This window comes from Ovis aries, chromosome 22, assembly GCF_016772045.2.
Source record: "Ovis aries strain OAR_USU_Benz2616 breed Rambouillet chromosome 22, ARS-UI_Ramb_v3.0, whole genome shotgun sequence".
Taxonomy (NCBI): Eukaryota; Metazoa; Chordata; class Mammalia; order Artiodactyla; family Bovidae; genus Ovis; species Ovis aries.
Genome location: NC_056075.1, coordinates 35,238,312 through 35,254,869, shown reverse-complemented (window position 1 = coordinate 35,254,869; position 16,558 = coordinate 35,238,312). Strand labels below are relative to the sequence as shown.

Sequence of the window (16,558 nt, the reverse complement as noted above, 5' to 3'; positions counted from 1 at the left end):
AAACATTCAAAGTGAGTCATGTTCTATTAACATTTAAACTCAAATAAAATTGAAGTATCTATTATTATTAAAGCAACATATCACTGCAAAGTATACATCAACACAGTAAGTATAAAAACAAAAGGGTTCAATCTGATGAGGCAATAATTCAAAGCTTTTCTTCATTTTAAGTTTTTTATATTATTTTAGAATAGAATCATAAAGCTTTAATTATTTCAAAATATGATTGGTTACTGGAGAAAAATCTTAGGTAATAAAAACTTTTTACTTTAGTTTTCAAACTCCTTTTTCTTTACCTTTTACTTCTGCCTGGTACCTTGAAAAACAAGTGGATACTTTTCTCGCTTAATAAAAATTCAAAAAAAGAAAAAATTAATATGCATTTAGTTTAAAATCTGTATGGGAACTTTTTAGTTATTTAAGCTACACTCCAAAAAGAGAATCTCTAATCCTACTGAATACAATCCTTAATAATTTTTAAAAATTTTCCTTCAATTTGTTGACATCTAAAACACATGGAACATTTTGATGCTATCCATTAAAAGGTTAGTTTTTACTCCTCTTGACCTATTTTAATCTATCAACATTAATTTTATTTTCAATAGTCTACCTAAAATAGGCTCTTGACCTCATCACTAGTGAAACTTTGAGCCAGGTGATGATTTTTTGCGTCAGCGCTATTTGTTCACTGTAGATGTTTACTTGTGTCCCGGGCTTCTCTATGTTAGATGCTGGCAGCAGTCCCACGGAGAAGGCAATGGGACCCCACTCCAGTACTCTTGCCTGGAAAATCCCATGGATGGAGGAGCCTGGTAGGCTGCAGTCCATGGGGTCGCTAAGAGTTGGACACAACTGAGTGACTTCACTTTCACTTTTCACTTTCATGCATTGGAGAAGGAAATGGCAACCCACTCCAGTGTTCTTGCCTGGAGAATCCCAGGGACGGGGGAGCCTGGTGGGCTGCCCTCTATGGGGTTGCACAGGGTCGGACACGACTTAAGTGACTTAGCAGTAGCAGTCCCACAGTTTTGAAAACAACCAAAAAATACACATTGCCAGATGTCCCAAAGCAGGAGAGAAATGCCTCAGAGAACCATAGATCTAAAGAAAAATTTTTTTTAATTTTAAACACAGACCTATAGACGATTTTAATGATAAAATGAAACTACTACTATCAACACTTCAGATTAAGCTTGCACACAAAGCATATAAATAAAACCTACGTCACAACACTATTAACACATGTCTGACAAGATTCTCATAGAAATGACTTCAATACTTACTTATACATTCCTATTTCTATCAGCACAGAAGACAATGTTTCTAGGTAGAGTCTTTTAAAATTAAGTTTTGAAAGAATTTTCCCAATCTTATCCATGGAAAGTAAAGGTTATTGGATTCAACATGGAATCTAGACTGACCAACAACATATCAAGAAGTGATGCCCTAGATATTTTCTAAGTGTCTTTCTTTTATAGTTGGCTTACAATATTGGGGCTTCCCTCATAGCTCAGTTGGTAAAGAATCCACCTGCAATGCAGGAGACCCCAGTTCAATTCCTGGGTCAGGAAGATCCCCTGGAGAAGGGATAGGCTACCCACCCCAGTATTCTTGGCCTTCCCTTGTGGCTCAGCAGGTAAAGAATACACCTGCAATGTGGGAGACCTGGGTTTGATCCCTGGGTTGGGAAGATCCCCTGGAGAAGGGAAAGGCTACCCACTCCAGTATTCTGGCCTGGAGAACTCCATGGACTATACAGCCCATGGTATCGCAAACAAAATTTTATAGGGCTTCCCTGGTGGTTCAGATGATAAAGCGTCTGCCTGCAATGCCAGAGACCAGGGTATGATCCCTGTGTCAGGAAGATCCCCTGGAGAAGGAAACAGCAACCCACTCCAGTATTCTTGCCTGGGAAATTCCATGGACCGAGGAGCCTTGTAGGCTTCAGTCCATGGGTTCGCAAAGAATAGGACACAACTGAGCGATGTCACTTACTTACTTACTACAATATTGAATTAGTTTCAGGTATACAACATAATGATTCAACATTTTTTAAGATTATATATTCCATTTAACATTATTACAAAACAATGACCATAAATTCCGGTGCTGTACAATATATTCTTGTTGCTTATCTATTTTATACATAGTAGTTTATATCTCTTAATACCATAATTTTATTTTGCCTCTCTCCTTTCCCTTTTCTAAATGTCTTGATACAGGTAAGCTAATGATTATAAAGTAGCAGTGTTTTGTACAGGTAAGCTAATGATTATAAAGTAGCAGTGTTAGCTACATCATCATTTACCCGTAAATACTAACCATGCTGCAGTTACTGGTTGATGAAATGCATTTCTTGTCATCACACCACTGGCACCCATTCGTATTGGCAGTGCAGCTGGCACAATCTGCGTATCTGTAACATCTGTCATCAGAAGCAGCTGTGATACAAATGGGAGCCAGAACACATTAGGATGAAAAGAAAATGCCACACTTCTTAATTCACATATTTTTAACATCTGCTAAGAATCACGAGGACATTTTTAAACCATAAATATAATCATCAATATCAAAATAAGTTCTCCAATATGAAATCAGTTTTGTAATTTAATTGGATTTATAGGGATTTAAATACCTCCTGCCCTCATCTTGATTATTCACTCTAGCAGGATCCTACAATCATTTGACATTTACACATTATGGAGGAAGAAAAAGACTTAGAGGTATTTTATTAAACAAAATGTATTACTATACATTTAAAAGAAAAGATTATAACAAATGCTCATTGTTTATCATTCTTCATAAAGCTATCTAGAGACATCTGACTGATTATAGATTAGCAAAACCTGATCTGTTCATTGTAGCACAAAAAATATATAAAAGCCCCATTCATTTAAAGAAAATTGAAAATTTATATCCAAATCATTCTTTATAAATATTTACTATTAATTATTCATAAATCAGGGCATGCCAGGTGGCACTAATGGTAAAGAACCTGCCTGCCAAAAGAGGAGACATAAGAGATGCAGGTTCAAGCCCTGGGTCAGGAAGATCTCCTAGAGGAGGGCATGGCAACCCACTCTATTATTCCTGCCTGGAGAATCCTCAAGGACAAAGGAGCCTGGAGGAGTATAGTCCACAGGGTTGCAAAGAGTTGGGCATGACTGAAGCAACTTGGCATGCACATTCATAAGTTTGAATTATTTATTCAATATTTTATAATAAATATTGAGTTATAACAGGACATCAAAATTCTAGAAACTTTTTAGCTTTATGGGATGGTTTGACAATTCAGAAAGAAAAAAAGTACCAAATGCAGAATAATTTACTTCATTTTATTTCTTTGAAGCATACACTATATCTAAGAAAGGATGTATTTGAGTGAATTTTATACTTACATACAAAAATAATTCATATATATATGGCCATGTTACATGTCAAAATTGATATATTACTATTACACAGAGATATATGACTATTACACATTCAAAAAAGAAAACTAAAGATAGCTAAGAAAGATATTAAATTATTAATCACTGCTAAACTCAAACATTATGATTCTTAATTAGAGGATTATGAGTTTTTAATTTTTTAAAACTATTAAGGTAATTCTTATGAGCAGGAATGCACTTCCATTTCAAGTCAAGTAGAGATGCTTTATGTCAAAAAGAAGTAAAAAAATATTTCACCTGTTTTCAGAGGGCACTTTGCTCTAAGAATATTATTAGTATTCCCAGAGTCCCAAGATTCACAGTGATTTTTGTTCCAAATACATTTTATTCCTGGACCAGCATTTTTACAAAGTTCTTCATCTCTGAAAGCCTTGCAATTTGGAGGCTTGTATACAAGTATATCATTAAGGAGTACACTAGAAAATCCTCCAAATATATACATGGACCTATTAAAAATAAAACAAGAATCTTAAAAAAAGTATCTAATGAGTTTTTAAAATAAATTTAAATATGTATTTTACATTTTTTATCTAGGTAGGAAACAGTTTTAGAAATATATAGTAGCTATATGGAGATAACAAGATATACTTAAGAATTTCCATATAGAATTAAATTTTTTTAATACAAAGAATTTAGAAATTGGATATAGAATTCTTTGTATACTGTTATTATCCTTTTATAAAATAAAACGACCAAGAGTAAAATAATCAAAAGGATTTTCAAAGTTTCAGTTTGAAAAGAAAAGCCCAGATAATTACTGAATTAATACTACCAACACCAAAGAAATTTGAAATGGCCTCAAAACAGCCTAATTTTCATTTCTAAAAATATTATTGATATAATAAATGGAAAAGATCAGAAAGTACTTGAAGAATATTTTTATTATTTAAAAAGTAAAATAAAAATCAACAAAATGCAATTTTCAACAGAGAAGCTTAGAGTCTTTACGTTTACACTCTGGATTTCACTTATTTCCATTACAAAAGCCAACTGATACCATTTACACAGTTTTATTTTTAGCATCATACTGGACAATTTTTACATAATTAGAATAAGGTAGTAATAAAATGACCTCATAAAAATGTCATTATGAATCTCAAATTTTAAGCTAATGGATGATCTAGCATGTTATTTATTGTCATGAGTCCACATTAATGAATTTTTGCTATAGAAATAGCAAAATCACACTACCTTACAGGAGGAAGGTAACTTAATGATCATCCAGTCCAAATTCCCAGTGAATATAAGGGTACTAAAGGCCAGATGGGCTTCCCAGGTGGCGCTAGTGGTAAAGAACCAGCCTGCAAATGCAGGAGACATAAGAGATGCAAGTTTGATCCCTGGGTCAGGAAGGTCACCTGGAGGGGGACATGACAACCCACTCCAGTATTTTTGCCTGCAGAATCCACTGGACAGAGGAGCCTGGCAGGCTATGGTCCATAACATCACAAAAAAAATCAGACAGGACTACAGGACTAAAGCAACTGAGCACACACGGATGAAAAAGCCAGATAGGTTAAGGGACTTGTCACAAATCACACACTCAGTTATGACACAACCAAAATGAGAACCTAACTGTTCTCACTTCCCTTGCTCTCCTCAATAGAAATATGTGGCTAGCCTTTCTATAACTTCAGGCTGATTTTTTTTAGGGAAATCATTCATGATCTGCTCTCTGGAAAAAGAAATTCAGGCAGGATGAAAATTTTAAAGAGTATCTGAAGCTCTGTCTCAGCATCTTTCCTCTGATACTCCCCTGCCCCTTAAATAAATTTAAACAGAAAAGAAAGAAGGATAATGGTTAATGAACCAAAATTTATTTCCACAGTATCGAAGCGATACGTAAAACTACTGTCATTGATTACAAACAATAATTTGCTTAAAGAATAGCAAAATACGTGGGTAGTAGGACTGCTAAACATGCTTCTTTTACCCGTTAATGACAACTGCAGAGTGTCCAAATCTGTTGACATCTCTATGAAGATTTGGTTTCGGGAGTATTTTCCATTCGTCACAAGCTAGAAAAATGAAAACAGTAAAACAAAAAATGAAATAAAAGCACAATTTAAGACACATACTACAAAACAATCACTGGACAAATAAAGACACAATACTTAAAATTAGGAAACCTTTCATTAATTTCCCATGACCTACAATTTAACTTGATTTACCCAACTAGCATTATTCCTTAAATAAAAATAACTTCTGTCTAAAATTCTCACAAATAACTTTATATGTATGAGAATAAAGGAAATTAAAGGAAACAAATTAGGTGTACTTTATTTTGGAGGGTAATTTCAATGACATATAAAACAAGGTTCATATGGCAAAATTCATGAACATCAGTATTGGGAAAATGTATCATAAAGTTAAATTATTAAATCAAATTTTACATGTATGCAGGCAAAATTAAATAGAATATAAGTGAGAAACGCCTAAAATGGAATCATCAAAATAAAATGTTTAAATCAGTTTAATAATTTGATATTTCAAAAGAAAAGTTTTCATTTTATATAAAGAAGAGCTTTAGTTGCAAAAAAAATAGGAACAAATGAAAAAAATCTAAGTAGTTCATGAGCTACATAAAGATTATGGAAAGAAAAATGATTAAAGAAAACTTTTTCATTTAAATATAACCTCAGAATCCACACATATATTATTAGAGATCTTGAGATGTCAAATACTTCAGTATTCAATGACTAGAAACATTCTCAGGACAGTGTTCTAGATTTTATCCTCTTAGGTGTAGCCTATCTAAAAGCAGGCCTAGGTATTTAATATAAGTACATAGGTATGATAAGCTTTAAAAACATTTTTTCCCACATTTTGGCAACTTAGAAGCCCTTCTGAAACAGAAAAAAATAATCTAAAATACAATTAGTTGTAACTGTTGAATTACTTGTTTTCCTACATAAAGAGCCATACATATTATGCTAGAAGTAAAATAATAAATTTGGTTTCAATTAAATATTATTACTAGTAAAGATCAAGGGAATTACAAAAACCAAAATCATAGCTTGGAAAATTAAACTGGAAGACTCGGAGTAATAAAATGTATCTTGGGTTGTATCTCCCCCAGTACATAAATACCCTCCACCAAAGGGGTATTTTTTAGTTGATATAATCTTTTTAGTCCACGAAGTACATGCACTTATTAAATACTCTGAAAAAAAGAGAGTACAAAGGCACAGAAGCCTAACTTTACTAAATCCAGCATTTTCCCAATGTTTCCTCCATAGAAGCACTATTCACATAGCACCTATTTACAATCCGAGGAGAGCCAACACTCTGAAGATCACATTTTGAGAACTATTACAAAGGCCTACATGTAACATTCATAGTCTACCATTTTTTTACATGCTAAAGTTCACTTAAGAAATGTGCATTAATATGCACATAGTAATATTAAAAATTTCCAAGTGCTTTCATCTGCATAATTTAAGTAGTCTTTGTTAAGCATTCAGTGAGGCTAACTGAGCAGGTATCACCATATGCTAGAAATGAAGAATGAGACCCAGGAGAAGTTAAGTAATGTCCTTAAGGCCCATTAGATTACCTTTGTTTTGCTATAAATTATGTTTATGAATGCCTGATTTATAAAAGTATATTGATGGGATTCTGAAAGATTATTCCCATTCAGAGAGAAGGGGTGACTTGTAAAGGGTAAAGACTTTGAAAAAGAAAAGAGATGAAAATGTTAGAGACAGCTAATGAGTTAGCATAGATAGATTTTAATCATGCCACCAAAACCCAACATACACACACACACACACACACACACACACACACACACACACATACACCCCTCACATGGCCAATAATTCATAAACTGTGTGTTCAAGATAGTATTCCAACAACAGAGTCAGAAACCTGAATACGCTTCAAGGAAGTGAAACAGAGTCAAATGAAAGAGTAGGACTTCTGGAAATCAGTTCATCATAAAAACCTCCAAAGAAGAATCATCTCCTGCATCATTTTGGGGACATCTGGAGTCCAAAAAAGAAAGTGACCCAATAATCTGAGCCTATCCAGAACTGAAGAATAAGTACTTTGGCCCATCATCCAAAACAAATCAGCAGGAGGGAGAAAAGCACATTTCAGAGATGAGAACCAGGAAAAATGCCCAGAGAAACCACTTAAGAAGTAAGCCAGGAAAAAGAGCTGAGGGAATAAAGGTCATTTTCTAACAATTAGGCCTTTCTAAGAACTCTTTCAGTTGTACAAGCTACCGTCTTCAGGAAAAAAGAAAAACTTTTAAGCACACAGAGTAGTAAAAACAATGACATTATAATTACCTACACACCAGGACCAGACTTGGCAAAGGCAGTATTTTACCATGTCTATGGCAGAGTTTTTAAAGAAAGCATTACATATACGATGGCGGTTCCCTGGATACTCACTTTCAAATTTGATTACTTTATGTCTTCTGTCTGGATGCAACCACTACCCTGTATTTGCTTATCAATTTCATATTTATGATCTGTATATTTTTGTAGGTTATAAACTTTATATTAATACATCTGGTATCAAACTATGCAAACTATGTGGATTCTTCTCCACCTTGTTTATGCTGTTCAACCTGTTGTTTTTTGTTTTTCACCATTTTAACTATTTTTAAAGGGGACAGATCAGTAACATTAAGTACATTCACACTATTTAGAAATTATCATCACCATTCATCTCCAGGGCTTTCTTCATCTTACAAACTGGTAATTCTGTACCAATTAAACAATACCTACCCATTCCTCTCTACGCCAGCCCCTGGTAAGCATTATTTGACTTTTTTGCCTACAAGTGTGACTGCTCTAGCACCTCAAATGAATAAAATCATGAAGTATCTCTCCTTTTGTGACTGGTTTATTTCCTTCAGCATGTATTCAAAGTACATCTGTGCTGCAGAATGTTTCAGAATTTCCTTCCTTTTAACCCTGAACATTAATAATATACAAATTGTATGTTTATATGACACTTTTGTATATACAATGAAATATTAATATTATATTATTAAATTTATTTTATTCCATTAATATTATATTATATTTATATTATTAACATGTTATTGTATTATTACTATTTGACTGCTATAGCAGTCAAATTTGTTCTAATTTATTCTTTGACTGTGTGGATCACAACAAACTGTGAAAAGTTCTTAAGGAGATGGGAATACCAGACCATCTGACCTGCATCCTGAGAAATCTGTATGCAGGTCAAGAAGCAACAGTTAGAACTGGACATGGAAAAACAGACTGGTTCCAAACAGGAAAAGGAGTATATCAAGGCCATATATTGTCACCCTGCTTATCTAACTTATATGCAGAGTACATCATGAGAAACGCTGGGCTGGATGAGGCACAAGTGGAATCAAGATTACCAGGAAAAATATCAATAACCTCAGATATGCAGATGACACAACCCTTATGGCAGAAAGTGAAGAAGAACTAAAAAGCCTCTTGATGAAAATGAAAGAAGAGAGTGAAAAAGCTGGCTTAAAGCTCAACATTCAGAAAACTAAGAACATGGCATCTGGTCCCATCACTTCATGGCAAATAGATGGGGAAATAATGGAAACAGTGACAGACTTTATTTTCTTGGGCTCCAAAATCACTGCAGATAATGACTACAGCCATGACATTAGAAGACGCTTGCTCTTTGGAAGAAAAGCTATGACCAACCTAGACAGCATATTCAAAAGCAGAGACATTACTTTGCCAACAAAGGTCCACCTAGTCAAAGTTATGGTTTTTCCAGTAGCCATGTATGAACGTGAGAGTTGGACTACAAAGAAAGCTGAGTGCCAAAGAACTGATGCTTTTGAACTGTGGTGTTAGAGAAAACTCTTGAGAGTCTGTTGGACTGCAAGGAGATCCAACCAGTCAATCCTAATGGAAATCAGTCCTGAATATTCACTGGAAGGATTGATGTTGAAGCTGAAACCGCAATACTTTGGCCACCTGATGCGAAGAGCTCACTCACTGGAAAAGACCCTGATGCTGGGAAAGAATGAGGGCAGGAGGAAAAGGGGATGACAGAGGATGAGATGGTTGGATGGCATCACTGACTCAATGGACATGAGTTTGAGTAAGCTCTGGGAGTTGGTGATGGACAGCGAAGCCTGGCATGCTGCAGTCCATAGGGTCACAAAGAGTCGGACATGACTGAGCAACTGAACTGAGCAACACTTTCTTTGTTTATTCATCCATAGATGGATATGTAGGTTGCTTCCAGATATGGGCTACTGTGAGTAATGCTGTGATAAAAATGGATGTACAGATATCTGTTCCTTTCCCTGTCATCAAATTTTTTTGTGTATATTCCCAGAAGTAGATCACTAGATCTACTACGTTTAAGCTAGATCACTGTTTAAGTTTTTGAGGCACCTCTATATCCTTTCCTATAGTGGCCACACCATTTACACTCCCCTCAGCATTGCACAAGCGTTCCAATTTTTCCACATCTTTGCCAAAAACTGCTATTTTCTATTTCTTGATATTATTTTACACCCATCCTAATGGGTATAAAGTAGTATCTCATTGTGGTTTTAATGATTAGTGATGATTAGTGATGTTGGGTGTTTTTTATATCCTTATTGGGCCACCTCTATATCTTCTTTGGAGCACAATTCAACAGAAAGCTTGTACATTAACTTGGTCAAACTTATTATTTTCCTTATGATTTGTGCTTTTTTACTTACCTCAAAAGATTTTAAAGATAATCTCTAATTTTCTTCAAAGATGTATAGTTTGGCTTTTACTATTTTTATCTTCAATCCATTTGGAAGTTATTTCGCATTTGTTACATGGATCTAACTTAATTTTTCCCATATACCACATTTCCCAGATACTTCTCAGTCTATTTCAATATACCAAATGCCTAGAACCATTTTTTGAGCATTTATCCCTGACCCACTATTTGTCTCATTTCATCTCTATACTGCCATGGTTTATTTTTATTCCAGTTGCATATACATACACATACACACACACACACACACACACACACACAAAGTTTACAAGTCAAATAATCCCACCAGGCTCACCACAAAAAATGTCTCCGGATCCTCTGCTACAGGCTGTGTGCTGTGTGCTGTGCTGTCATTTCAATCATGTCTGACTCTTTGTGACCCCATGGACTTAGGCTCCCCAAGTTCCTCTGCCCTTGGGATTCTCCAGACAATACTGGAGTGGGCTGCCGTTTCCTCCTCCATTCTACAGGCTATGAAAGCCCAAAATAGAAACAGATATAGCTGCTTCTAATAGTTAAAAAACACTTTAAATTACTAGAATAATACTGTATAAAATTAACTGAAGAATTCACCAAACCTTTTATAGTCCATTTAGGTAGGTGGAGGTGGTGGTGGTGGTGTAAGTCGTGTCCAGCTCTTTTGCGACCCCATGGACCGTAGCCCACCAGGCTCCTCTGTCCATGCAATTCCCCAGGCAAGCACACTGGATTAGGTTGCCATTTCCTTCTCCAGGGGATTTTCCTGACTCAGGGAATGAACCCAGGTCTCCTGTACTGCAGGAGGATTCTTTAGCACTGAACCACAGAGAAAGCCCTTTTAGACAAGTAAAGATTCCTAAAATAAGTGGCAGCCATGACCTTTCACCTAGTAAAAATAATATGTTAGTTGCTTACCAGTGCTATAAAATATTTAATTCTCAGAACAACTGTGAGGAGTAAGTATTTTTGTCACTATTAAAAATAGGGAAAGAGTCTTTAGGGGTTAGGTAACTTCCTTAAAGTCATTAAATATTAAAGTCAAAACAAAACCACATCTCTTCAACTTCTTTATGCTATACTGCTTTAACACATCATCAAAAGATCCTTTTTGATATAAACATTAACTTCATGAAAATAAAAATACAATAATATTGTTTTTTTAAGTACTCAAATCCCTTCAGAAGAAAAGCATTCAGTACACTATTTAATTACACATGAGAACAATTAATTTGGACAAATAATAATACAACACAATTCTACTAAAATTCTTTGCCTTTTAACATATGTAGTAGTAAGAGATGAAGGTTTTATAACTATCTCTAGAACATCACCTTCAATTTTACTAAATGTTCAAAAATAACTGTAGACACTATTTGTGGTAGACATTGGTGGTGCTCAACAAATATTCCAGTTCTCTTCCTTAAGGTCTATGGCAAAATGATACTTGCACACTCCTGAGAACTGGGATGTGACAGTATGACCTGTTTTAGTCAAGGAAATGCAAGCTACAGGGATAACGCCACTTCTGGATGGAGCCATTTAATTGCCAATGAAAGAAAATGTAATGTAGCCTTAACCTGCAAGTGATAGAGTAAGCAAATCTGTCCTCCCCACCATCACTAGACATGAATCAGGAGTGAAAATAAACTTTTATTGGTGTTAATCTGAATTTTGGAGATTTGTAATGGACATGGATATGTGCTGCCTAGACCATCATTCAAGGCAGAAACTGTGTTGCTAAGAATGCTGTCAGTGAACAGTCATCTGCTTAAGCTCACGAACTGTCTCAGGAGCAGAGTCACTTCATTCAAGGACAGATTTTTCCAAGGATGACCTATATGCAATGGTTGATTAAAGGAGGGTTTTAAATATCCCGCCATTTCAGCCCAATACAGAACAACTCTGAGCAATAATTTTATCTCTGGAGATCCTTGTAGGGCTGATTGAGGTTATCCATCCAGCATCACTTTCCCTTTGTCCAACCCTGCTTCCTCCCCTGCCTCTTTAGAGACACTGATCTTAAGGATACTCCCAATGGACATCATGAATACTAAACTCTATCATAAGAGTCTGTTTCCCAGAGAATTCAAACTATGGCATTTGGTGTCATGAGTGGTACAAGAATACAAGAAATAAGATGGAGTTTGGGAGCTAAAGCACAGACTGCAAGGATAATAAAGAGGAATCCATCACTGGTGGCAGGTGGGGCACAGATAGCAGCCAGCACGCGGTTGTCATCCAACTGTTGAAACTTAAACCAGTGGTATATTAGGAAGGTATGCCCATAGAAGGTAATCCTGCACAGGTGTGAAGAACTAGATGTTTGAGAAGCATCAATATTAAAAGTATTAATATACCAGAATTCATGTCTACTGCTTAGTCATACTGCACTGTAAAAAAAGATAATGAAAGGTTGGGAAAGCAGAAGCCCTCCTTAGAGCCTTATAAATAGGCTCCCAAATATGGAGAGTCTGCTAGTTAAAGAAAGTCCACTATTCCAAAGACAAGGTCCTGAGAGGAAGAGAATAAGACACTGACATATGGCATGGGAACATCTGAAGTGATAACCCTGAAAATCCCCCCAAGTTTTGCATTCTCAAATTTTCCTCTATCAGCTGAGACTGCAGAAGTGGTCTACCCTACTGCACTGAGACAGTATTCTACCCTCGCTTGAACACAGTGCAGAGGCCTCCCGCCAGCAAGACCTGTACCTTAGTTCAGAATCTGCTCACACTTTTCCAAATGGCCACTAGGCCTATAACTTGGCTCAGCATAACCCTGCCAGATACAGGCTGGGACTTCTAAGAAAAGAAAGAGGCTACATCCCAAATGACCTATAAGACCTAGACAGCACATATGGTAATAGTTGGAGGAGGACACATGGTACAAGCTGCTGAAGGGGGTTTGATCAAAAGGGCAGACCCTTATACTGGATTAGGAAGAATTTATTTATATGAAAGCACTCTCCAAGATGCAAGATTTAGGATTCATCCCCTTACAAGAACCCTGGAAGATAGTATGAACTCACTACAAAGATCAAGGCAAAATAAACCATCAACAAAATGAAAAAGTAACTTACTACTGAGTGGAAGAAAATGTTTTAAATCATATATCTTATAGGAGTTAATATTCAAAATATATAAGGAATTCACACAAGTCAATAGCGAAAAAAAAAAAAGCCGAAACAATTTGATTAAAAAATAGGCAGAGGAAATGAACAGATATTTTTCCAAAGAAGACACACAAATGGTCAACATGTACATGAAAAGGTACTCAACATTCCTAGTCATCAGGAAAATGCATATTAAAACCACAGAGAGATACCACCTTACACATGACAGAATGGATATCAGCAAAAAGATAAGAGATGACAAGTGCTGGCAAAGATGTGGATAAAAGGAAACCCAGGTGCACTGCCAGTAGGAATGTAAATTGGTGCAGCCACTGTGGAAAACAATATGGACATTCCACAAAAAACTCAAAACAGAACTGTCACATGATCCGCCAATCCCACTTCTGGGTATATATCCAAAGGAAATGTAAACAAGATCTCAAAAAGATATCTGCACTCTCCTTCACTGCAGCATTAATTCTATAGCCAAGTTATGGAAACAATCTAAGTGTCCATCAATAAAAGCACACCCGCGGCGGATTCATGTCAATGTATGGCAAAACCAATACAGTCTTGTAAAGTAAAATTTAAAAAAATAAAATAAAATAAATAAATGAAAAATAAAATTTAAAAAATGAATGGATAAAGAAATTGCAGTATATATACACAATGGAATATTATTCAGCCATGAGAAGAAAGGAAATTCTGCTGTTTGTGACATGTATGGGGGCTTGAGGGCATTATGCTAAGAGAAATAAGCCAGAAAGAAAAAGACAAATAATGAGCCTGGCATGCTGCAGTCCATGAGGTTGCAATGAGTTGGACACGACCTGACAACTGAAAAACAACAAATCATTTATATGTGAAATCTTAAATAAAGAAAAAGAAGAAGTCAAACTCAAAGAAACAGAGAGTAGGAAAGTGGTTTCCAGGGGTGGGAGAAATAGGAGCGGTTGATGGAAAGGTGCATACATTCAGTTATAAGATAATATGGTCTAGGATCTAAATGCATAACTCGGTGATAAGACTTGCTAACCCAGCTCTGTACAACTGAGAGTTTCTAAGGGAGTAGAACTTAAATGTTCTCACACACAAAAAAAGAAAATCTGTGAAGAGACGATGGGTGTACGAGTTAACTAGATGGGGTGGGGGGGGAATCCTTTCACAAGGTGAATTTATATCAAGTCATCAAGAATCTATATCAAATCATCAAAATGTACACTTTAAATATGTTACAGTTTTATCAACCACACCTCAATAAAACTGGCGGGGACGGGGGAAGAAACATGGAAACATGGAAAATTAGGCTATGCTAAGTAAAGTCAAAATGTCATAACATGAAAAGCAGAGATTTAAAAGTCTAGGAATACGACTGTCACAGTTGGAAAAAGTAGTATGTGGTATATATAGAAAGTCCCTGTGAAAGAATCCCAGTGCAGATTCTACAAACAAAGGCCACGCCATCTGCAGTGGAAATCTTTACACCTCTATTCCTGTCGTGCTACTGAGCCATGGTAGAGATGGAGTGCTTGACGTCGACAACAAGTGAACATGTGCCCTGAGTTTTCTATCATGATATTCCGTGTAACACCAGACAACCCACCAGGTCATTATAGCTACAGAACAGACCAGAAGGGATGCCATTTCCTGAAACCATGACATGATGCTGAGAGGGACAGTGGCATCACTAAGAAAGCGGTGGCTTTCCTCCATGGGCCTAAGCCGATGGCATAAAAAACCATAATGGAACTGTGCTCAGTGATGGAGACAACAGGAAAAACAGGGGCCAGCTGGTGACTTGAGTAGCATGCAATTATTGTAATAAGCAGCAAGGCTGGAGTATCAGTCAAGGGGACTGACCTGTTGAGAACTACAGAGACATTTAATAGAACACAGCATCCCTAGAAGCAAAATAGATGGGTAGCCAATGAGGGTGCTACCTAACATGCTATGGGAAAAAATCAAGGATAAATGATCAGAATTCAGATGGCAGATGGTGCAATGAAGTCATAATTCATCACTCAATTTCTGCACTTGAGTCACTTTTTAAATCCACAGCTGATACATTTAAAATTCTGAGGCCCAGGAAGAAGGACCCAGCAATACCACAGCAAGTCTATATGATAAGAGTGTCCCTAGCTCTTCCTCAAAGGTACCAATGGTCATTTTATTGGGTAATCCTAGCCTAGAGAAAGAAACCACCACAAACATGGCAGGTACTGTTGGACACAAGGTCTGAGCTGACACCAGCGCATCTCAGCCTCTCTGAATAGCAGGGACAGCATGAGGATGATGAGATTAAAGCTGTCCTGGCTGAGCTTCTGCTCAAAATGAGCCACTGGGTCTGCAGGCCTATGCAGTGGTCCTGTCCTAAGTCCCTAGATTAATAACTGGAATAGACATTCTTGGCAAATGGCATCATCTTCACCTTGGGTCCTTGGATGTTACACTGAAAAAGAACTGTTATCTGTGGGTTATAAAATAAGTTTTAAAATATCGTTACATTTCACAGGGAGTGACTGGGACACATTAGTATTATTCTAAATAATCTACAGAAAGCTGGATCAATGTGTTCTTTTCTAAGCCTATCAGAAAAGAGGACCTTGAGCAGTATGCATTCATATGGACTAGAGGAGCATACATTCACAATTTTGCTTCAGGGTTATGTTAACTTTTATCAGAATACATTTGGTCCAATAGAACATCTTGCAGAACATTTTATTTTTCTGCTACATCAATGGCATCATTCTAATAGTGCCAGATGAACAAGAGTTGGTAGTGCAATGGAGGCCTTGTCAAGACATAGATACTTCAAAGGGTGGAAGATAAAAGCTACAAAGATTCAGAGACCTTCCACGTTACTAAGTTATTTAGGAGTCTGGAGGCTGAGAACATTCTGAGATAGCTTATCTGAACTGAAACACCAATTATTACACTTTTCAACTCCCACTGCAAGGAAGAAAGCAAACATCCAGTATGTCTTTAGGGGTTCTGAAGGCAGTATACTCTATTCCTGGGAATACTGTTCAAACCCATATACTGCGAAATATCAAAGGCTGCCAGCTCTTGAGTACACATCACAGCAGAAAACAGTTCTGCTATAGATCCAGGATACAGGGCAAACAGTCCTGCAGCTAGGGCAACATGGCCCAGTAGATACTATGGCTATCGGTGGAGTCACTATTGGAATAAGTATCATGTGGAATTCTCTGGAAAGCTTCTGTGAATGACTCCCAATGAAAACCCAACATACAGGTAGGTCAAAGGCCCTGCC

General features: G+C 36.4%; 1 protein-coding gene across 1 annotated transcript in view; it reads right to left on the bottom strand.

Annotated features, from left to right (window-relative positions):
• The window catches only part of ATRNL1 (attractin like 1), an 802,972-nt gene that overhangs the window by 636,339 nt on the left and 150,075 nt on the right, over nucleotides 1-16,558 (bottom strand). The window contains exons 11-13 of the mRNA XM_012102986.5: nucleotides 5,386-5,470; nucleotides 3,690-3,898; nucleotides 2,323-2,441 (exon numbers count right to left, since the gene is read on the bottom strand). Coding sequence (XP_011958376.3) covers nucleotides 2,323-2,441; nucleotides 3,690-3,898; nucleotides 5,386-5,470 — 413 coding nt within the window. The remainder of the gene's footprint in view (nucleotides 1-2,322; nucleotides 2,442-3,689; nucleotides 3,899-5,385; nucleotides 5,471-16,558) is intronic.